This window comes from Ursus americanus, chromosome 22, assembly GCF_024610735.1.
Source record: "Ursus americanus isolate L20-20 chromosome 22, mUrsAme1.1.p, whole genome shotgun sequence".
Classification (NCBI taxonomy): Eukaryota; Metazoa; Chordata; class Mammalia; order Carnivora; family Ursidae; genus Ursus; species Ursus americanus.
The window spans coordinates 2,017,613-2,041,458 of NC_142148.1; the positions used below are offsets into that span (position 1 = coordinate 2,017,613).

The following is a 23,846-nucleotide window of genomic DNA, read 5'->3' on the forward strand; positions in this document are numbered from 1 at the left end:
GAATGACTGCTTTCTTCATGTCCCTCTGGCTTTAGCAAGGACGGTATAAATTCCCCCCAGGTCTCAACACGATGTCTAATTACAGGCAGGCTTGACAGATGCTGTGGAAGATCTTGAAGGATGTGCTTCCGTGGGGGCTGCACTAGTGGGACCCAGCTGGGGTGGGCGGTGCCTGACCCCACCCCCATAGGGGGCTGGGGAAGAGGCAGACCCCACCCTGCAGGTAGAGGGCAAGTGGGAGTACCACCCTGACTCACTGCGGGAGTCCGGAAGTTTCAACAAAAACGTTACTAGATAATTAAGAACCTCCCTAAGGAGGCATGTTTCCATTGAGGATGAGCTGGCGACACTCAGAATGTCTTCTTCAGTCACCCTGGAGTGGCTCCTTCCATTCCGGAGACCATCAGAGCAGCAGACTGTGAAGGCAGAGGTGACATCTCCACAATCTCTTTAGATCTTATGAATTATAAACTCTGCAATATAACATCATACCTTGGCTTTAAACAGTCAGCTGTCTTTCCAGTAAGTTAAGAGAAAATGCAATCTTTTACCTTAATCCACAAATTTCTCTTTTCCTGTGCTCTTCGTCCCTTCCTGTAGATCTAAATTTCCAGCCTGAATCCTTTTTTTTTTCAGCCTAAAGAACGCCCTTTACCACTTCCTGTGTGTCTGTTGGCAACGAATTCCCTCAGTTTGCTTATGAGAAGTGTCTTAATTCACCTTCAATTTTGAAGGACATTTTTTTCTGGATATAGAATTCTGATCGATAGGTTTCTTTTTTTCTCTCATTTAGCAATTTGAAAATGGCATTCGTCGCCAGCGGCCTCCCGAAGAGAAACCCGCCCTTGTCGTCACTGTCGTGTGATGTACAGCACCTTTTCCTCTGCTTTCAAGATTTCTATTTCTGTTTTAAAAAATTTCATCAGTTTGACAATAATTAAGGTTTGGCTTTTCTTGTATTTATCCTACTTGTGGTTCAATAAATTTCTTGGATCTGTAAGCTTGTGTCTCTTGCCCAGCTGAAATTTTGTGTTTCAGTTCTCCTCCACCATTCTTCAGATTAGAGGCTTGGTACTGGTCTATCTTGAAATGCAGGGACTCTCCTGCCTTCTATCATCTACTCAGAAGCCAGTCTAGTGAGTTCTTTATTAGAGATGTGGGACGTTTCAGTTTCAATACTTCCAATTGGCTATATTATTAGTTTCCCTTGTCTGCTGTGATTCCACACATATTCATTCATTCTGACCATGTTTTCCTTTGAGTCCTTGAACATATTTATAAGGGATATTTCAAAGGTCTTGTTGGTCATCTTATTTTATTTTTTAAAGATTTTATTTATTTATTTGACAGAGAGAGACAGCCAGCGAGAGAGGGAACACAAGCAGGGGGAGTGGGAGAGGAAGAAGCAGGCTCATAGTGGAGGAGTCTGATGTGGGGCTCGATCCCAGAACGCCGGGATCACACCCTGAGCCGAAGGCAGACACTTAACGACTGCGCCACCCAGGCGCCCCATTTGCTGGTCATTTTAATATCTAAGTGATCTCAGAGTTAGATTCTCTGGGCAATTTTTCCCTCTTCATTGTGGGTCACATTTTGTTTTCTTTCTATTTTCTGGGGGCATGTCTAGGAATTTTTGTTTGTGTATTGATCATTGTGGATGATACGTTGTAGAGACGGGTTCTGTTATCTTTCTCTGAACGGCATGGATTTTTGTGACGGCAGGGAGTTAACTGGCTGGACCCAAAGCTAAATCCGTTCCCCTTGCAGTAGACAGTAGGCAACACCTCTGCTCAGTTCTTTCAATCTTCTTGCTGCTGCTTTTTCACCGGGTTCTCTGGTGTCTCCCTCATATATTCACAGCTCCCTGACTGGGCAAAGCTTGTAACCAGATGTGGGAGTCTCCATCTGGGGCTTCATATTTTATAGAATTTATCCCCTCACATTCTGCTGCTTTGTCAGTTCCAAACCCCATCTTCCAACTCCTCTGACCAGAGAGACTGGTTTTCTGCATGAGATCAGGCCACCTGTTGATGGCAGGATGAATGCTCTCAGACGGAAAGCACAGAAACAAGATCTCAGCCAGTGCGGTTTCCTTCTTTCAAGGGTAGAGTCCACAGCAGTTCCTGTCTACTACCGGCCACTCTCCAGCAACTTCAAATAGTTATAGAAATTTTCTTGCAAGGTTTATAATTGTTATTTCAGAAGCGTTAGTCTGATATAAACTATTCCACCGCTACCAGGAGCAGAACTTCCAATGTAATTACTTTCAAGTATTGTATAATTAACCTAACGGTCTTCAACATGACCGCGAAAGGCTAAGCAGTAGAGAGGAGCACAAACGCTGTATCACTCATTCATGTGATAAACACTTAATGACGCCTACTTTGTCCCCTGTGTTGGGTTTGGCAGGTGGACTATCTCTCAAGGACCTTTATGTTTAGTGGGGAAGACAGATCAATAATCACTGATAAAACACTATCAAAAACTCTGGCTCAGTGGCAGGCCATGGAAGTGCCATGCTCCCCCCGCGAGGGCCTCTGCTGGTCCCTTCTCAGAGGAGATGGGGAGTGGCCAGCCTGGGCGTTGTCAAGGGCAGTGATAAAGCAGTCCAGGCTGAGGGAGGAGTTCCTACGCAGGACTCCAGGCAACCCAGGGTGTGATCAATGGGCAAGCTGCAAGCAGCCCAGCGTGGCTGGAGTCTGGGGTGCCGAGGGGCAGCGTCATGTCATAGGGCCTGTGTGACTCGCTAAGGAGCTCGAGCCTGTCCTGGAGACAGTGAGGAAGCAAAGGAAAGGGAAGAACTCACACATAACACATTTCAAAAGGTCACCTGACTTCCATGAGATGGTGAATAATGACTGCTTGGTCATTCCCACATGAATGGATGCCTTCAGAGAGCCAGAGACTAAGCTCCTAGGTGGACGCTATGATGCTCGTACCACGAGGTCACCCACAAACATTTTGTAGGATAACAGTGAGTTAGAACTCAGCTGGCGCCACCAAATGTATTCATACATCCAATGAACATCTATGGAGAGCTTACCCCGGGCCAGCTACGGGGTGACTCACCAGGTCCCTGTCACATATGTCACAGAGCAGACCCTGACCCGGGGCACTTCTCACTGCTCACTGAGCTCCAGGGCCTGTGCCCCAAAGGCCCCGCCCATCCATGTCCACACAGAAGGTCAGCAGATATTTGTGGTTGGATATAAAGGAACACAACGTATGTGCACAAAATGGCGGCCAAACTCACCAAGGAAATGTGAAACCAGCCGCGGACTTTGGTCGTTTTGAGCTCACTTGGGTCGTTAGGTGGGAGGCTGATTTTTGCAATCCTTCCCAGCCTCCTGCAGCCGTGCTCTGGTGAGCTCCCTGCTCTAGAAACGGCCTCCGGCTCATCTTGGCCACGTGGCCACCCTTGATGCTAAGCGATTATGTAACCATCTCCTTCCAGAATCTGACATTCAGAGCTCCTTTTCCAGGCCTCGCTCCGAGGACAGGTTTGCATGAGTCCCTGTCTGTTAAAATACCAACTTCCAAAATTAAAGGGCTTGTCTCCCAAGTAGCACGCCGTCCCTCCTCATTATCTTGAGCCAGCTCCCGCAGTTGCCCTGGACAACCCCTCAAGTTAACAAATTCTGAATTTTTATTAGACTTTTTAAAAGTTTGATTTTATCCTCACTCTGAATCTTGCCACAAGTCAAACCTAACACACATGCTAGAAAAGCAAGTGGCTTTTCAAAACGCTCCGCTAATGTACGCGTGAAGGGATCCGGACCTTGGTGGTGCGGGAACCAAATTCTGAATGACAAGCAGCAAGGCGCCAGCCTAGAAGCCCCTGAACTGTGAAAGGACGCCAGTCCTCTCCCCTCTGAATCTTGGGGGCCTGCACGGTGCTTGGCACCGTTGCATGGCCCCATGGGGTTCCCCGTCCAGAGCCCAGGGCTGGAATTCCAGAGCGGGAAGGGCCTCCGTCCAGGTTCCCGGGGGATCAGCCGCCTGTGAACGCGTCCCCCTCTGTTCTGAAGAAGGGACAGCCTCCGTGAGTGGCTGCATCTCCTGGCTCCCCACTTAATTTAGACCCTGGTCTGATTCCGGTGGGCTTACCCGCAGGACACTCGCGGCTCCGCGGCCCAGCCAGCGCGGCCCGCCTTCCCTGTTCTGGATTCTCCTCCACCCCAAACAGGAGCCCCGCTCTCCCCTCATCGCAGAACCATCTAGTGCTTATGGAGGGACGTGATATTCCTTCCACGGAGAAAGCCTGTAATTAACGGAGGTTTTTTGGGAAGAACGTTCTGCCTGCTTCTCTCCCGCCCATTTTTCCATTTAACATATTTTATCAGAATGAAATGCTTTAATGAGCACAGAATTGCAGCTGATCCCAGCTGCACCTCACGGTGCTCTGCGCTCAGCTTCCCATCCCCATCAAGTTGTATTCACACGCGCCGTGATTCGGGCTTCTTTCAGGAGCGGCCTCCCCCAAAACGCTGGCAGGAAACTCATCAACTTCCTGCAGACAGAGACGGGGCAGAAACGCACCCCCAAACCCTTGTCTGTGCTAGGGAAGAATTTAATGGGGGGAGGGGGCGGGAAGTGAGCACAGGAGAAGGTGGGTACACGTGTGTGCATATGAAGTGGGATGGGGTGTGCATGTGTGTGCACACGTGTGTGTGTCTGTATTTCTGTGCTGAATTCTTCACTTGGAGGCCATTTGGAAAAGACGAATCTGAAGATCTATCTCCCTCTAAGAATCCAGCTCGGCTTGGAAGCCTGTGTGCGAGTGGAAGCAGAGGGGCCGGCTCCACGGGAAGCGCTCCATCTCCCGCCCGTCCCAGAAACTCTTGAGAGCAGAGCAAGCAGGGCTCAGGACCCCCCGCCGCCATGGGCGCGAGCCGATGGGCGCCCAGACAGCACCTAGCACGGGGCTTGCTGCAGTCTCTCATTCCGCAAATGCCACGCCTACCGTGGGCAGCACTAGGGACGCGGGAGGCCTGTTCTCACATGCGCGAGCAATGAGCACGGAGTCAGGGGTACTAAGTGCTGTGCGGGAAACGAAGCCGGGCAGCCGCGTGAAGCAAGAGCAGGCTTGGCGGAGCGCTAGAGATCAGATCTGCCTGCTCGCCGCGGGCACCCCTCCCCAGGCTCCCAGGCACAGCTGAGCATCAGGGAGGACAGGACACACCTGTTCTCAAGCCTGTTGGGGCGAGACCAGCCCCGCTTCACACATATCCCCTTCCCTCTGGACAGAGCTGCATGGCATGTCTCGGTGTCCCTGGCCATCCGGTGTGGTCATGTCCATGCCCAGCCCGTCCTGCAGTCCTCATTCCGGGGCCCCGAGTGACCGTCGTAGAGATCCAGCCCTCCCACAAACGACCTTCACCGGAGCAAGAAATAACCTCTAGTGTGTTCAGTTCTGAAACTTCGGGAATGCCCTTTTCGGCAGTCAGCCGACACTCACCCACACCCCGTCCCTCTGCTCACAGCCTATTTTGGAGTGGCTGTGCCCGGCATGGAGGTGGCCCTCCCTACGGGGGCTGCTGGACACGGCAGGGCGTCTTGGGAGCAGAGGACAAACGTGCTCCAACGCAGCCATGGGACAGACCAGGGAACAGGAGAGGCCGCCCCTCAGCGAGGCTCTGCTGCTGCTCCTCCCCCGCTTTTCTCACCTGACACCTGAGGCCGTGTGCCCGTCCCTGAGTGCCCAGTTAGACGTGTCAGTGGCAAGGGGATCTTCAGGGCCCTGCAGGGGTCCAGAGCTCCCGCCGGCCACTGCTCTCCCAAGCCAGGTTCGGCAAGGTTTGCGTGATTGGGGAGGGGGGCAAGTTCCCCTGCTTTAGAGCTGCTCAGTTGGAAATGCAGTACGGCCCCCATCAGAGCACACAGATGCCCCTGTGACACCCCCATCAACATGTGCACGGGGCCGTGTGGGAGCCGAGCCCCCGGCTGGTGGGGGAGACTTCGCTCTCGTGCTGGCCTTGCCTCCAGCTCTGACCAGTCAGGCCCTGAGACCACTGCAGCTCCCTGGGGCAGAAAGTACCGAAATGTCTTTTTCTCCACCTTCCAGCAGGAGACAGACTCTGGGAGTCCTCGCGGGCCAGGGGCTCTGCCTACAACGCCTTTCTCTCCTGATACCTTTACAGGCGTGTGTGCGGATAGGCACAGAGGAGGGGTGTGTCGGGCGTCTGTACTGGCGTCACTAACCTCAGAAACTCTGAAAGCCAGGCAGCAGAATAGTCCAGAAGTGCTAGGATGCCGGCCCAAGCTCATGTGCATACCCTGCGGGGTGTGAGCAGACGAGAACCCTCGGCGTTCGTTACAAGCTCACGCGCTCACTGTAATGTTCCTGCCACGTGCCGGGGCCGTGGACCGGGGCCCCCCTTCCCAGAGGTGGGGAGATGAGCTGGATCTGCACATCTGGCCCACAGCTTGCTCTTGTAAATAAAGTTTTACCGGAACACAGACACAGCAGTAGTTTACGTATTGCCTACGGCAGCTTTCACACTGCAAAGAGTTGAGTATTTGCAACTGAGGCTGCTTGGCTGCAGAAGCTAAAATATTGACTATCTGGCCCTTTGCAGAAAAAGTCTGCCGACCTCCGAGCTAGAACAGCAATGTTCTCTAAGCTGATTTCTGACTGGTGCAAGCACAGGCCTTTATATAAGACTGACGCACACAAGGAAAAACTTGCTCCCTTTCCAATTTGCTTTTGATCCTGATGACATTCAAGAGGAAGCCTCTGGTCCCAGCGCATCTCGAGAACACTCTGATACTCGCTCATTGCTTCCCTCGTAAACAAGTCCCGGGCAGCCCTGAGACTCCGACTGTGGACAATATACAGCCAGACATCAACTCTGTTTTCTTCACCTTATGCTTGTCTTACAGTTGGCTTCTCCCATCGCCAACAATGCCAGCTTTCCAACTGTGAGCTAATATAATGTCGCCTCTTAAAATAAATTTATTTATATTAAGAATGAATCACTAATGGGAAGCGTTAGGTAAATGACAAGTGCTGGTCGGATGTGACTAGGGCCCCGAGGGCGGTGAGTGTGTGTGTGGGGGCACAGAACCCCATCCTGTCGGCGGCTTGGGGTTGGCGGACAGACCCCCGAACACGGGATTCCTGGGAATCTACTCCTAGGTTGGGGTTCACGCCTTGAGTGCTTTGCTCAAGCCTGTGCCGCATCACAGGGAACCTCGAACCAGTCAGGCCGAGCAAGGGCAGGGGGTGCTCTGGGAAGCTCCCCATCAGGGGGAGGGGGGACCGAGGTCAGAGGGTCGGCCTCATGCGGTGAGTCTGAGACTCTCTTGTGCTCTCCTGCTACGACCACACACGACCACACGTGGAACGCTTCTGCCCGCTGAGGTGGGGTTTTCCCCAGTAAGCAATTCTGTGACACCTGCTGGGTGCCTACACTTGAACTGGATTCTGACACCAGCTCCTGGAGAGCGTGTCCATCCACAGGGAAGGACTCGGTCCCACAAGGCAGCTCCCACTCAGACGCCCATTGAGAGTCCAGGTTGTCACCCGTGCTCCCGACCGATGGGCTGTAAATCCGAGGTTCCCTCCACCCTCTTGTAGAACTCAGTCATCCCCTAGGGCAGCCCACGGAACTCAGAAAACGCTTACTCCATAGATTACCAGTTTGTTTTTATGGGAGCTTCATTACTGAGACACGATTGATTAAATCATTGGTCACTGGCCACTGGCGACTGACTCAACCTCCAGCCCCTCCATAGACCCAGCGTTTGGGGGGGGGGTGCTGAACGTGGGCGCCTCTAATCCCAGGGTTGGTTCCCCGGGCAAAGGGCCACCACCTCCCTTCCTCAGGGGACTGTCCAAAAGTCTCACGTCATTAACATAACAAAAGACCGCTCCAGTGCTCTGAACTCTCAGGAAATGCCGAAGGTTTTAGGGGCTTGGGCTTGGGGAGGAAAACCAAGGCTGGCTTCCTGCTGCCAATCACCACATCCCAGACACTGCCCTCCGCCAGGTTTGCGGCCGTTCACCGTGGGTGTGGTGTGTGTGGTGGGGCGTCTGACGTGGGCTCCCCTGCTTTGTTCGGCTCTGTCTCTGCATTTTATTTTATTATTATTTTTAAAGATTCAGTTCATTTATTTGAGAGAGAATGAGAGAGAGAGAGAGAGAGAGAGAACGAGCGAGGGGAGCAGAAGGCAGAGGGAGAGAGAGAAGCAGACTCCCTGCTGAGCAGGGAGCCCGACGGGGCTCTAACCCAGGACCCTGGGATCATGACCTGAGCCGAAGGCAGACGCTTAGTGACTGAGCCACCCAGAGGCCTCTGGTCTTTGCATTTTGAACACACCCCAGCTTCCGGCGTGGAGCAGAGTGGGAAATAAAACAGGCTAGTCCGCCCAAGGAAGGAAAGCAACCCCTTAAGGATGCCCCGCCGACCCTCATTTCCGCCGAGTGGGGTGAGCCGTCCACGATGCATGGGGCACTACGTAATGGGATTCTCACCATCATTTTATCAAATCAGTCCCCAGACTGGGTTGCAATTTTCTTCAAAGAAAGAAGGAAATGCGTTGATGGCCTGGATTTTTGAAATACAAATTTGCAAAACGAATCGTTCCCTTCTCCCTGGGAAAGCACCTTGTGGTGGGGGCTGGGAGCAGGTGCACCGAAGGAGCTCACCGGAGGAGCCCACTGGAGGGCAGCCAAAATGCGGGATTTGGGGTCACAGCCTCAGTCCCAAGACTTCCAGCTTCTCGCCAATATCCTCATCACCATCACAGACACACTGTCTTTCCACCCTCCAGACTCTTAGTCAGAGTTGGAAACGGTTGTGAGCAAAGAACGGTGTCAGAGGTCAAAGGCCAGGCCCCAAGTTGCCACCCTGCCCCCTTCCATCAGCACGGGTGAGATGACCCACGTCCAGCGGGACCGGCTTTCCTGGAGGACACGACTGCCCTTCTGATCTTTCTCTGTCTTGTGTCATCTCGTTATTGAAAAGGTTTAGACGCCAAGTGCAGACCGTCCCTCGCTCCTGCTCCCGGACACGCCCGTGCCCCCCACCCCCCACAAGCCCCACCGACTGACTTGCCAGATCCCGGAGGAGAGGGCGCGCTGAGCCGAGACCCTCCCCAGCCAGCAGGGAGGGGTCTCCACTTACCCGCACGAGCTGCTGTGGGAAGGGCCCTCGGGAATTTTCCGGCACGTTGATGGGTGGGATGACCCAGTCGCGTTTCTGCCTCCTCAGCCCGTTGGCGCTCTGGTGCTGGGGCCACGGCAACAGCATGTCGTTCGGAGGCTGAGAGGCGTCCAGAGCGGCACTCTGCTTTCCTTTCTGCGGCGTTAGCCCGAAGGGGGGAGAGAAGAACCAAAGAAGTCTGGTTAAGTTTCGCGCAGAGGAAAAGGCATCTGTTCAGAGAATCTGTTCTGTGCTCCATCAACAGAGGAAGGCTGGATGACGCTCGGGGAAGTGGCTGAGTGTTAGGGAAAAAAATCTAGAAAGACACCCGTGTCACACAATGAATTGCAGAATTACATGGTGGGGGAAAGAAACTGTAAAAACAGAAGAATAGTCATAGGGTGAACTAGAGCTTTTAAATCCCTGAAGAATGTGGTGGGGGGGGGGACTCACAAAGGAAAATGCATTTTAGTTTAAAATGCTTGTTTATGAAAACATACCCTAAAAGCAGTTGATGAATTTGGCAAACGTGGTTTGCAACAAATCTGTTAGGGTTAACAGTCTCACTATATAAAGAGTTCTTGCAAATCAATAAAAAATTAAATCTTTTTGATAACAGGGAAAGGACCTGAATAGAAATTAACACCAACATAAAAATCAGTAGACTTATTAAAAATGTACACATCTTCCTGTAATCAAATACGCCAATTGAAGTAATAACTCCTGTTCACCTATCAAACTGACAAGACTAAACAAAGTGGATCCTCAGGCCTGTGGAGCGTGTCGTGTGGTCAGGAGACGTGATGGTGGAGGGTGCTGGACCCGGCGCTCAGCAGGTGTTTACGCGCATCCCAAGGTTCACGGTCTCTCTGAACTCCAGCTGCTTCTTTTATAAGACGGAGCTGGTAGTAATAGCACTAAACTCACAGGGCTGCTTCGGCAATTACGCGAGAGCCCCTGCCTGTCGGGCAGCCGCTGGGACTGGATGCTGATGGGGCTCACGGCTGCTGGGTGCTGACCACGACGGCCAGCTGTGGGCCAGCGACCATCCAGAGCCTCCAAAATCGTCCTCCATGTCAACTGTACATCAATGAAAAAAAAGGTCTTGCTTTTTGACCCAATAGCTGCACAGCTGTCCCAAAAAACTACATGTAAGTGAGGATCTCCCTGTGAACATGTGCATTGCAGATGTTTGATAATATATTATGTATACATAAAATAATGAAAATCTCGGGAAACAACCTCTGGAGATCTGATAGCAGGAGATACTAGTTAAATGCACTATGCTGCGTTCACATCTTGGGGTATTACAGTCACGGACAGCTACTCTTCGAAGACTAGGACATGGAGAAATGCCCATAAAATAATGGTAAGTGGAGGATGGCACCGGAGTGTACACGTAACCAAATCCCCATTTTTTTTTTTAAGGACACTGAAAACATTGGAAGGAAATACATTAAAATGTCAACTGTGGTTTTCTCTGATCACCAGTGAGGTTTATGCTATTTTGTTTTACTTATTCCTTTCACCATTCTGTATTTCTGAGTATTACAACATATATGACTTTCTATGATTAAAGAAGCCAGCAGACCCCCACGGACACGCACGGCACTGGCGCAGACCCCCACGCAGGCCCCCAGGGACACGCTGCCCGTCGGAGCTCACACGGCAAAGAGACACCTGGACAGGGACAGCCCACGGCATCTGGCTATCTGGCTACCTCACTCCAACCACGGCGGGTCCCGCTCTCCGCCTGAGCTCCAGGTCCATCCAGCAAGATGGCCCTGCGTAGTCTTACCATTGCCCTCTGTGGATCGAGAACCTGGCCCACTCTTTTTGGCAAAAGAGCTGCATAGGAATAAGTTAGATACACACAGACAAAACTGCCTAACTGATGAAAAAATAAAATCTCATATCCGCCCCCAATGCCAGAATCAATGGGAAAACCCATCTGGACAAGCCACACTGGAAGGTGACAGCCCCGCTGGGACTTTCCCCAGCAGGGTCCCAGCTGCCTCAGGGTCTCGAGCTCCCGCAGTCAAGCGTTTGAAAACCAAAAGCCTTAGGCCACCCCCTCCTGCGTCAGAACGAGCCACGCAAGGTGTGCACATCCCCGTGGCCTTGATGTCTATGCAATGTGACATGATACCAACTTCCGTTCAAGTCAAGCTACAGGTGCCGTGACTCATCTTCAGGCTCTAACGATGGCACAGCGATGGGGTCACGTCTCTAGTTTCCTCGACGAGCTTCACAGAACAGCATTTAGGACAGTCCTGGCCTCACACTGTCCCCTCACAGCCAGGGCCCAGACAACCGCCTTCCTCACCCGCCTCTGTGAGTAGCTGATGCCTCGGGGCACTGAGCATTCCACGGGGTCTCCACCGAGACCCTCTCTCCCTGGTTCAGTAGGAAGTGTCCTCAACCCCACTTTATTAGGGAGGTGGGGGGAGCTCAGAGAGGCTAAGTGACGTCCGAAGTTCACGTAGCTCGGTAGGCAGAGGCAGGAACTGAACGCCGGGAGTCAGACCCGGAGGCCAGAGCACCTGGCAGAGGGCCACCCCTCGTGGCTGGGTCTCTGTGCTGTGAGGTCACAGCCCCTTTACCCCTCCTCAAATCACGTGTGCGGAGCGCTGGGCACAAATCATTGTCCCCATTGGAGATGGGAGAACTGCCTGCTGTCCGTGCTACGGAGCCTCCAGGGCACGCAGGCTTTCCCCTATCTTGTCTGGGGCTCCCCCCACAGGTAACTAGCTCACCGGTCCTCAGGCACCGGCCCCAGGAGAAGAGGCTGGTTAGTGTCTGCCTGAGGGCAGCCAGCCGGACTGGGGAGCCTTGCCTGAGAGGGCAGGGAGCCCCAGCCACAAGCACAGCCTCAGGACGGGGTGCTGGTCAACTGTGGCTTCCCCCGATGCCTCCCCCAGTGACGGTGCAGACAGCACGGGTGCCCCCCCGGCCCCCGCCGGTAATGCTCAGGCACCAGCACACGCTCGCTGAGCTCCCCGCGTGTCAGCCTCAGTGAGCATAAAGCCAGTTTTGTTTTCTTGAAGTGCTTTATCTTCGTTTGCTTGGGACGAGCTTGCATGGCGTTAACTTCCCTAGTGTTGTTTAAATAGATTGCCCGTATTTGCCACTATTTTAAAGCTGTGAGACACACGTAGTAACAAAATCTGGTGAAAATCACTGCCAGACCTGTGCAGCCTCGGCCTGGAAGACGCACCTGCTTCCCTGGGGAGAGACGTCTGTGCGGGTCATCAGCGACCTCAGCGCAGCCGGCACGTCGTTCCGGACGTGCCGCGGTCCCGGCCCACGCAGCACGTGACACCTGACGCTGATGCACAATCACACCGATTCTAAACAGCGTTTCCATTGTTTCTCAGTATTCCGGATTTCCCAACGGATGACACCTGCCGATGCTCCCGGCGCGCTCCTGAACGCTGTACTGCTGAGTAAACGCTGGCGAAGTGTTGGAGAACGGTGTGAACGTGACCTCCGTGCTCCTGTCGCTGACAATTACGTATGCACCTGTGTGCGCACGCACGTACAAACAGGCACGTGCACACATGTATGTGCCCGTACAGGCGTACGTGTACACGCACACGTGTGCGCGAGCGTCTATGTGAACACACAGGCACGTGTGTATAGACATACATGTATACACGCGTGCATGTGCATACGTGTATGTGGTGCATGTGTATATATGCACACGTGTGTAAATACACACATGCATGTGTCTGCACCTCTGCGTGCATGTTTATAACATGTCACAATGTTCTCAAAACCAAAAGCCTGGCATCATGACAGCCTAGCCAAGCCCCATCACTGGGTCATTACAGACAGACAGCTCAGCCAAGTCAGAGGTCCCATTACTGGCGTGGGGGGGGGGGGGCGGTCAGGGAGGATCCTGGCTGCTGAACTGGCCTCTGGATCCGACCAAGCTCACAGGGGCCCATAGACAGGACAGAGACCCCCGAGGAAATCACCTGGTCTCAATGTCCTCTTACTGGGTATCCCAGAAGACGTAGTTACGAGGTTGATTTCCTGGACCTGCAGGCAGCTTGCAGATCCCTTCACAAGAACCCTCCACAGAGCTCTCAGCCTCAGCACGGCCAGGTCTAGGCTCTGCTCATCTTGTGTTTTGGGGCCAAAGGCCTGGCCATGCCGTCCATACAGAGGCTGGGCTGCACCCCGGGCTGTGCCCCTGCTCCTAACTCCCACCTGAAGTTTGCCCCTGGATCCGCTCCTCTTCCTGGTGCCCTTCCTGCCTGCGTGGGCTCAGATTCCGTGTCCCGTCTTCCAGCAGCCTCCCCACTGGACGCCCCCGGGAACCCCTGTGCACACGGCAGCTGGAGCAAGCTTCCCAGAGTGCTGCCCACTCCCTCAAGTCCTGTGACGGCTCAGCTCGGGCCCCAGAGGCCCAGGACCTCAATGGCTCCCTGTCCCTGCCTGGGCAGGACACCTTCCGCCCTGCCCTGGGGGATTCTTTTGGCCCCACACCATGGGCACTGCCCTGCCTGGGAGGTTGTAGGGCGTCACAGCCACCCACCCGGCATGGAGCAAACGAAGCGGACGGACTTAAATGTGGGGTTCCACACACTTCCCGAGCACCAAAACACAACTGACCCTCAGCCTCTAGCCTCAAGTGCTCGTATGGAGTGGCAGGCCCGGAGCCCTGACGGCAGTGATGGCTGCCGCGGGTCATGGGGGAGCCACGGGCCCAGATTCTCTCCGATTTAGTCCTCAGGCTGGCCACTCTCTCCACGGGGCAGTGATCAGCACAGAGCCAGGACCAGGCAGGGTTCAAACTGGCATCCAGTTATATGCAATTCAATCCACTGGGGAGGGCAGAAATGCTTCATGGGGGATATTATACCTGGGTAGGGTATTGAGGAGTGAATAGGAGTTTGTCATTGGGGGGAATGAGGCTGGGAAGGAATGGCCAAGGGGTGGACGGAGAAGCAGGACAGCATGGGGCCTCAAACACCAGGCAGAGTTAAAAGGCTGTTTGGGGCCCAGAAGAAGAGTGGGGAGGAGGGCAGCATCCCAGGGTCGGCAGAGCTGCTCTTTCCGGACTGCTCTTTACTGGCCCCTCAGTATTTGTTTGCCCCCTGCACCCCAAGCCTTGGTTCCTCTTCTGTGAACCGAGGAGGCCCTTACCAGGGGGTAGTGTGGGGAATAAGGTGATGTCCAGGGCACTGGGCAGATGGGTGGGGGTTTCAGCCCCATTGTCAGGTTCATGGTGGAGAGAAGAAGCCCGAGAAGAGTCATGCTGGACTGGATTCCCAGGGGCTCAGACAGGAGAGCGTAGTGAAGGCTTTAGCCAGGACACCTGGGGGTGGTGGCTTAGCCTGGAATGAGCCCCAAGTGTTCAGAGGGACAGGCTTGAGGGCAGGTGGGCTTAGGGATGTGCTGTAACCTTATAGTCCAGGTAAGGAAACTGAGGCACAAGGAGAAGGAATTTGTCCAAATTGCCTGGCTAGTGGGGGAGGGACCGAGCCAGGGGTGATGGGTGGGGAGGTGTAGGACAGCCCAGGTGAAGGCAGGAGCGAGCACAGGTGGCTGTCCTGATGCAGCCCAGGGAGGAGACATGGGCTCCTTTCTGGATGCTCCAGGCTGAGTTTGGTGTCCCCAGATGGGCAGGCGTGAGAGTCCGCCCCAGCAGTCGAAACTGGCCATGGTGGTCTCCCCAAGAAGGGCAGGGCACAATCTCTGGCTGCAGGACGGATGGGCTCTCTGCCCCCAGATTAGGGTACAGTGGGGTGGGAGGGGGCCCCCAGTCCCCTCACCACCTCGGGCTTCTGGTCTCCCTGGCCACGTGGGTGCAGCCCCACCTGCCTTTCCTGCCTGCCTCTCCCCCACCCCACACACATCCCAGCCATGCCCTGGCTTATGCCTGGTCCCTCCCTGGACACACTCTAGGTGCCCGGGTGCCCCAGACACAGCCCACCCTGCTCAGCGCACTGACGGGGGCATTTCCCGAAAGGGGCAGATGAAGGGTGGGGAGCGCCTCCCTGACGCGCAGACCGTACAGAGCCCAGGCTCTCGCCGCTGAAGCCCCGGAGCTGCTTCTTCGTCAGCTTTTATTTACAGAGGGCGTCTCCTTTCCGACCACCTCTCTCCACCGAGTCTCCGTCGTGCTCGCCTTGGAGACGTTCTGCCGACGCGCCCTAGGACAGCTGACAGCCAAGGGGACTTTCTCAGGCTGGGTCCCGTGCCTGGGGCGGGGCCTCGGGTGCGTCTCTTACTGCCTCTGGGCCTCCATCTCCTCACTCTTGGGCCTGGTTCGAGCTCTGTGCTTTGGGGCCACCTGGACAGCTGGGGCGCGGGCAGTGGGGCTGAGGCACCGACCCCGAGCGGCTGCTTCGTTCCACTTGGGGAAGGGTGACCTCGCTGCTGGGTGGGGGTCTGCAGTCCCTGCATCGAAGGGCGCCGACTTCACCAGGACAGGGTGGCATCCCATGCTTGCGCAGGCTGTCGGGCTGGTCCCTTTGCTGGCCGTCCACGGCACATGGGGTCCTGGGGGACTCAGGACGGGTGGCCTTAAGGTCCTTCCTTCCCATCTGGCCCTGGCAGGTGTCTCCTGGCAGGCTCTCTGGGATCACGTCAGGAAGCCCTCGCACTCAGCACACTCACTGCTCTTTTAGGGAAAGAGGTGGGAGGTAAGGGACCCGAGAACAGAAGGACAAAACACTGACAACGACAGGCTTCTGCCTCACCAAGACTGAGGCCCCTGAGCCACAGGCAAGCTGCGTGTTGGAAAAGCCATCATGTCCACCCCGACTCCCCACCCGTCCAAGCCTGCACCCCAACAGCCCCTGCTGGCTCTGCCCCCAGCCTGGCTTCCCCCCGCTGGCGCCTCGCTTGGCACGTTATCTTCCTACGCTCCCAGCAGCTCTGTGCCGCCCGGTCTTGCTCTCCGTGTACCCGAGGATTGTTCTCTCTGTGTCTGATGATGAGTGTAATTGAGTGTGACTTCCAGGTGAGGTCCTCAGGGACGCCGCAAGATGAGGAGGAAGCTGGGTCATTTCCCTCCATCATCGATTCACCAGTGAAAGGTGAATAATGCAACACTGACCCGAGGCAGGATTTAAATTATCGCTTTTTTTTTTAAAGAAAAAAAAAAAGAAAAATAGTGTCGGGGGAAGGCTATAATCATACGCACCTCGTCCAATCTACATGCAAAAAGTGGTAATTCATCATATTTTCTATTATCTAACCATTCACCTGTTAGGGACACAGAATTATTAGGAGCCAAGTGTGAGCACTGGCTGTTAAGTAAATGGGCTGACTCGTAAAACATCAGAGGTGAAGGTAAACAAGGGAACATAAATAATGAGGAGTCTGTCTTCATTATAGAAGCTCGGGGTGTCTTCCCTGGGGTGCCCTCCCAGACTTTTTGGGTTTGAGGTGGGCATCAGATGGCAGGTCCCGCTGCACCCCTTCCTGACCCGACCTATCAGGCTCTGCAGGGTGGGGCCCAGTGGTCTGCATGGTGGACGTGGTCCTGGGGGCGCTGGGGGTCAAGCACCAGCTCCACGGTGGATAGCAAGGCCTCGCAGAGACACAGGGACACTTGACAAAGGGCAGCGTGTAGGCAAGGCCAAGTGAAGAGCGTCGTGAACAGACAGGCCAAGGCGAGAGCAGGAGGTTGGGAGCCGGGACTGGTTCCCAGGTGCAGGTCACTAGACAGGGGGCACTTGCTGCTTCTGCAAAGTGCGGCGGTCAAGGGAGCCTCGGCTATTCTCCCGAGAGGAAGCTCAGAAGTCACTCCCCTCAGGAGGCAGAACAAATATGGAAACGGCTTCAAAATCCCCCCATGCCAGATCCCGAGGAGCGCATTTCTAAGACCCCGAAGATGGGGTCACAGATGACAGACGCCCTGCTGCCCCGACAGGCCATCCCACGCTGTCCTCAGGTCTGGGGCTGACCTGCTGGACGCTTCCTCAGCACCTCAAATTCCCTCCATTTTTGAGGAACCGGCATGGGAACAAATCCATCTGATTTGATAAAAAAATTTATGGAAACATTTTCAAGTTAGCTCCCTGTGGAACATGCCACGCGGGCGCCAGGTCTGCTGGTGTCTGAGGCTTCTTCTCAACCACGGGGCTCGGGGTGGGTCTCACGACATGCGCCCGGCCCCTCCTGCTTGTGTCTGTCCCCTGAGCTGGCACCGCCTCGGGAAGGACCTGGCGCCACCTAATTTCTCTGATTGACAGTGCAGCCCTGCGGACCCCCAATGCCCAGACACGGCTTCAGGAGGGGCGGGAGTCTGTGGTTGCGATCTGCTCTGGCAGATAACAGGAAGGAGTGGGTCTAACATCCCCGATTGTGCCTGCTCTCCCACCTTCCAGGCTGGGCCGTGCACACGCCCTTGTCTGTGTGGTCACTGCACGCACGCGGCTGAGGGCCGGGCACACCAGCCTCCGGCCATAGGGAGACCTGCACTGGCAGCATGGAAGGTTCTGAGGGCCCTGGTGAGGCCACAAGCTTCTTTTTTTCCTACTCCCACCAAGAAAGCAGCCCTTGCCTCTCTCGACACTGAGCAGGCCTCAGGGAAGGCAGCCGGTGCATCTCTCCCTGTAGCCAGCCTGCGTCCGCCGGGGTCCACGATGGGCCCTGGAGGCGCCTGTGACTTCTCACGCACAGTGTGCCTGCAGACCCGTTGACATCGTCTCATCTACCCATTCTTGCAGGACCCTGACGTTTGGGTAAATAAGTGGCCAATCTCAGACGTAAAAACAGACGTAGGGCCCCGTGTTCCAAGATCACGGATTGCGCAGGGGTCTCTGGTCAGAGGACGTGCGGGAGGTGACGCGCCATCCCGCACCGCAAACTGGCGCTGCCCGTGACGGGACGGGGTGGTGAGGGTTTATTCCCTGAACACGAGTGTCATTTATGCGGCTTCCCGTCTCCTCCCGTTCTCCCTGCGTCCTTACGCCTTTGGGTTACAGGTGCTTCCAGAAAGGAAATAATGTGCCCCTCCCTCCACGTCAAACCTGCCACTGATTTTCACGGAGAATAATCAGATTCTTAAAAAACAAAAGAGGCACTGAAGTCTGTCCTGATAGTTCATTCCTCGATCTCCTACTTCCCTTTCAATATGCATTTGAAAAATAGTACATTTTGTTTGCCTGCAAGCATGTATATTTAAAATATTTAACTAGGCTGGTCTCTGCAGCCTTCTGGCTGGTTTCCATGGTAGCTAAGGACGGACAAAGTAAAATGGTATTTAACAAACACAAAATAAAACAACGGAGAAACATCTCCGTTCTCTAGCAAATAGAACATGGGAGCCATTCTAAATAAACATTTGCATGAGTTTGGATCTGAGAGGCGCTGAGTGAATTTTCCTGCGTCCACAACACCACTGAGCACACGCAGGTGCCATCCCCCCCCCCAACTACGGTATTCCTGACTTCCCATCTCTTCTAGGAAGGGGAGGTCGTTTTGCAAGTTCCCATGGAAATCGTACAAAGGAAGGTTTCCGGAATGGAATGGCATGGATACTCCCTCGTGCACGTATTCGGAAGGAAAGTCTTAGTGGCTCACTCTGCCCAGGGCACTTAGGGAGGGAGGGTCTGGTGCCGTCCTCGCTCACCTCTGTGCAGGTGGAGGCTTGGTGCAGTGACCAGCCCAGGTCCTGCAGCTGCAGCTGGGGGGCGGGGGCCTCAATGTAGCCCGTGTCCCCCAAGCTGGCACTTGCCCCTCTCTGCCCTCAGCTGGTCAGAGTGACACAGAGGGTGGTCCCGACACCCCCTCCCACCCGGGGCCAAGCAAGCAGACTGAGTTCCGGAAGCTGTGAGCAGCTCTGGGGGAAAGAGTTCAGTTGTGGCTGCTTGGGCACTCTTAGCAGTCGGGGTCATCTGGTTGGGAAGGCGTCATGCTGTTCCTACTGGCGTCAAAACCACATTTCTCCTGATGAATACCTCAGAGCTCCCCCCTCGTCCTCTTGAGCCTTGTCTCCCCTCCAAAATGAAGATGAAGGACAGCACAGCACCCCAGGTGCAGGCAGGATGGGGTGGACCCCGCAGAGCAGCTGTGCATGCAGACAGCATGTTCCCGGGCCCTGATGAGAAGGGCAGGATGGGAGACCCCACAACGTCCAGACAGACCCCTGCGTGTGGCGTGTGGCGTGTGGCGTGTGGCGTGTGGCGTGTGCGTCCGCGCACGTGCCCAGCCAGGCTGCTCAGCCGTCCTGGCCTCCCCAGCTCGCCGAGCTCCCCCAGGGCCCCAGCAGTTCAACACCTGTCTCCAGACCACAGCCTCTGCACCTGCCGACATTTGGAACGAGATCATTCTCCGGGCTGTGGCCTCCGTGCATTTGCAGGGCATCCCTGGCCCCCACCCACTTGATGCTAGAAACCCCCCTACTTCCCCCCGGTTGTGACAACCCAGTGTCTCTAGGCTTCTCTGAATGCCCTGGTGGAGAACTTGCTTGAGAGAATCAAGAAAATTATGTTTGGTTGGAAACATTTTAAACGAAATTACTCTTCATTTTATAGAAAAAAAGATACAATCGCAGTAAAAAAAAAAAATTATATTAGCAAGTTAAGCCAAACTGTGTTACTTTTTCCTGGAGTTGTTAGCGGTGGAACTGAATGAATCCTTCACACTGGTGTCAGTTTGTGAGAAAAATGGTCAGTTCATCAGTGCTGATGGCTCTGGAGGCTTCGAAGAGGACGTGATCAGGGTCTGCCTGAGAGCCTTAACTCAACCAGACTTCAGTCACATTTCCTTCTGGAAGGTGCCCAGGGACGTCCGGCCCCACGGTCCACTCCTGTTGTCCACCGAGGACGTGGGGTCCACGGGACAGGCTCCAGGCCACGCCAGTGCCCGGCCGGCAGGGTGCAGGCTCACAGGCGTCCCTGACCTTGCTGGGGTTCTTCTCACGGCAGAACATGCCCGTGACCACCTCACTATTGTTTTCACAAACATCTTCAGGAATAAGAAGGATTTTATATTTAACCAAATATCCAGTGGGAGCCAGGGCCTTGGACAGAACCACAAACCTGTGTCGGTCTGGAAGGAAACCTGGCTTGATTTTCACTAGAAACACCTACAGGAGGGCAGCCTGGACGCCCCGTACCTCCCACTTCCCGAACGGGGTCTCCACAAGGCCCCCACGTGCTGACGCGCACGCACACACGCTCCAGCCCCCATCACGAGCTACAGGCTCCGGGGGCGGGTGAGCAACGCACCCACCAGCACACGCACATCTGCGGTGTTCACGGCTCACGCGCATGCATGCTTGTGCCGTCTCAGCTCACTGGACCCCCAGGAGGCTGCGTGCAGAGAAGTGTCCCCCAGGGCTGGCTGCCCTGCACCCCAGGCCCAGATTCGGATGGGCTGAGATGGCATTCCGCCTGCGGACAGGAGAAGCCAGGGCTGGAGAGGCCTCTGTCTGGAACACTGGCTCCTTCTCCGATTTTAGGCCTCGGCTTAGAGGTTACCTTCCTGAGCTCTGGACACAGCAGCAGCCTCTGCCCTCTGCTCAGGGCCTGCTCCCTATTTCCCAGTGGTGCCCCTGCATCGTAACACAGAGCCAGGTGTCCGGCGGGGACACAGCAATGCTCAGTCGTCGTTCCCCCAGGGAACCAAGGGAGCGACCTGGGACCCTTCTGAGTCACAGGACCCCAGGATCCTCAGAGGGTGCCCCGCCTGTCATGTCCACACTGGAGATCACGGTCCCAGAGACAAAGCAGAACCCGTGCAGCCTGTCTCCCACGGCAACGTCCTCAGAGGCTTCCTTGCCAGGCGGGGACGCTCTCGCTCACCACGTTGGTGTCTGCACGGCCGCGCCAATCCCCAGCAAGCCACCTGCGGGTTCTCCTTTGGCTCCTGCCCCATCAAGAGGCGGGGGCAGCATCCCCCCGGGACAGGCCGGGCAGGGTCATGAGTCTTCTCCTTGGGACTTGCAGATGACTCTTCACCTCCGCTCTGCAAAAGGAAGGGTTGACCCAGGCCCCCGGTGTTCCAGGCCGTTTGCAGCCGGAGAGAGCGTCTACGTTTGAGCTTTGCACTGGGAGCTGCCTGCTCAGCCCAGGCCGGCAGAGACAGAGTCAGGAGGACACGGCAGCCCTCGCCCCGAGGCTGTTCTCCAAAACGCAGACAACAAAGATGCCAAGATGCACCTTCGACCAAACAAAACAGTCACTGTGCCCTTCATGCCAACAAAGAGTTAGAAGCCGTGGAGCGGGGGCGCTGCCCGGGGGGGTGGCCATGACCTCGGCCTCTGGAAAGGGAACAGCCTCCTGCCCAGCAGCTGTGGGGGTCTCTGACGTGGAGGGATATACGCCTCCAGCCCCTGGTCCCGGCAGTCCGGTGTGTGCCTGGGGCAAGCCCCGCGTGTGGTGGCGCTATCTGCGCCTGCGTGAGTGCCGAGGGTGTGAACGCTCGTCAAAGCGGCGGCTGGCCTGCCCGGCGGGGAACGGGAGTGCCGACGCCATCTACACCTCACCAACAACTGTTTGTTTGGGGCAGCTGCTTCTCAGTGGCACTGAGGTCATCCATCTTCTGGAAAAGGATAAAAGAACCGTCTTGCTACTTTCTGAAGTCGCACCCTCTATCCCTCGGGCAGCACCTAATCACCCTCTGGGTGCTTTCCCAGGGCGATACCTAGCGTGGAAAGCGCCGGGTGGCCGCCTTCAGTGAAAACGTCCGTGGCGTCAGGGCTCACACAGGGCTCACCTCTCAGATGGACAGGTGGACGGCAGCAACTGGTCCTCACCAGGCCCTCTCCAGTCCACTGTCGGGTGACCAACCTGGGAGTCCTTGGTGAGAGCAGTGACGGGCTCCTGCCCACTCTCAGGATGGAGGGGTGACGGGCTGTGGGCTCGGGGGGCAGACCGTGAGATGGAGGGGGGACGTTGCACGGGGAGGGAGGTGGATGGACTGCAGCCCTAAAGTATAAGGGTCTTGTCCAAACTGTCCTCATTGTGCTAGGGACCCGAGCAGCTGTATGAAGGGGACTTGAGGGTGTCTGGAGCCCTGGGCAGGACCCTGGCTCGGGACTCCCATCCTGCCTTTTGGGGGGTGGGGGGGGTATATGGGGTCTATCTACTCTCCGCTCAGCTGGCGGGTGAGGCCACACCCCTGATGAGAGTGTCCTGGGGCCACTGAACCGAAGCACCACAGCCTGGGGGGGAGACAGCAGACACTGTCCCAGTCCTGGAGGCCAGAAGTCCAAGGTCAAGATGCTCTCACGGTCAGTTCCTCCAGAGGGCTGGCCTTGGGGGAGAGTCCACTCCAGTCCTCTCTCCTGGACTCTGGTGGCTTGCCGGCGATCTCTGGCGCTCCTTGGCTTGTAGAAGCCTCCCCCTGCTCTCTGCCTTCCCCTTCACCGAGTTCCGTCTATATGCGCGTCTGTGCCCAGACATCCCCCCTTTCAGACGCACGCCCGCTGGAAGGACCACCTTAAGGAATACGTCTGCCGAGCCTACTTACAAATACAGTCCCATTCTGAGTGACCGCAGGTTAGGACCCCAACACATGCTTCTCGGCGGGACGCTCTCTGCCCGTCCGAGTGTGGAAGCCCGAACCATGCGGGGAGCTTGGTGTCATCCCCTGGGCCCGGCCGGGCGTGGGTGCCGCTCGGCAGAGTGTGGCTTTCATAAACGCTGACGCGTGTGCTAAGAGCCAGGATTCGTTTCATAAACAACAGTTTCTTTTTGCAAACTATACCCACAGGTCCCATTGCCACTTTCCAGTGTGAGCGCAGCCAGTCAGCTGACAGCCGTGCGCGAAACTTTATCTTCAGTATTTACTGTTCGGCCAGAATATTGCTCTGATTCCTCAGGGGCGATTCAGCACTCCTGTGGGAAATATGTGACCTCATTTGCATTTTCTAATTGAATTGCTATCAGCTTTCCTGCAAGACTGCACAAAAAAAGTTATTCCAGATTCCAGCACGGCTGGTATTACCCACAGAAAGGCCGCCTTTGAATCGTTGCTAAGAGAGGAAACGGAAAGGAGAAAACTTGCCAGATTTTTATGGTTCATCTCACTGGGGAGCTGTCAGTTTTGTCCAGCTCCACCGAGTCGCCGAAACACCGGGCAGGGAGGTTGCACTTGGAGAAACCCAGGCGCAAGAGAAACGGGATTCATGGAACCGGGAAATTAGGGGGTTCCCGTGCGCTGGTCCTTGGGGAATTTGTTTCAAAGCTCCTTTTGGCGAGAGCTTCCGGGACTTTCCATTCTGCACACTGCTGCCTCGGAAAGGGTGCTTTGTGCGTCTAGAATCTTTTGCTAGCTGCACCCCTGCTCACTGTGTCCTCATCTGAACCCCCCTCCCTCCCCAAACTTAGCCAGGAAGCCCTCAGCATGCATTAAAAAAAATTCCACCTAGAATTGATTTTGGGGGGGTGGGGTGGGCTGGGGTCATTTCACCTTTTCTCCTAAAGGATACCCCATCGGTCCAGCATCATTTACCGAAAAGACAGTCCCTCCTCCATGATCCTAGGTAGGGCTTGGCAAACTTTTTGTTAAGGGGTCAGATAGTTAAGTAGTTTAGGCATTGAGGCCAAGAAGTGAAAGTGAGGATATTAATATAGATACTTGTACAACCATTTACAAATACGGAAACCATTCTTAGCTTGCAGGCTATCAAAAGGCAGGTGGCAGGTAGATCGGGCCACGGGCTCTAGTGTGCTGACCATGGCCCCAGAGGGCTAGCCTTATAAAAATCAAGTGTCTGCACCGTGTGCC

General features: G+C 55.2%; 1 protein-coding gene across 1 annotated transcript in view; it reads right to left on the reverse strand.

Annotated features, from left to right (window-relative positions):
- The window catches only part of CDH4 (cadherin 4), a 532,131-nt gene that overhangs the window by 110,899 nt on the left and 397,386 nt on the right, over nucleotides 1-23,846 (reverse strand). Inside the window, exon 4 of the mRNA XM_045795334.2 lies at nucleotides 9,129-9,302. Within this exon, the coding sequence (XP_045651290.2) occupies nucleotides 9,129-9,302 (174 nt within the window). The remainder of the gene's footprint in view (nucleotides 1-9,128; nucleotides 9,303-23,846) is intronic.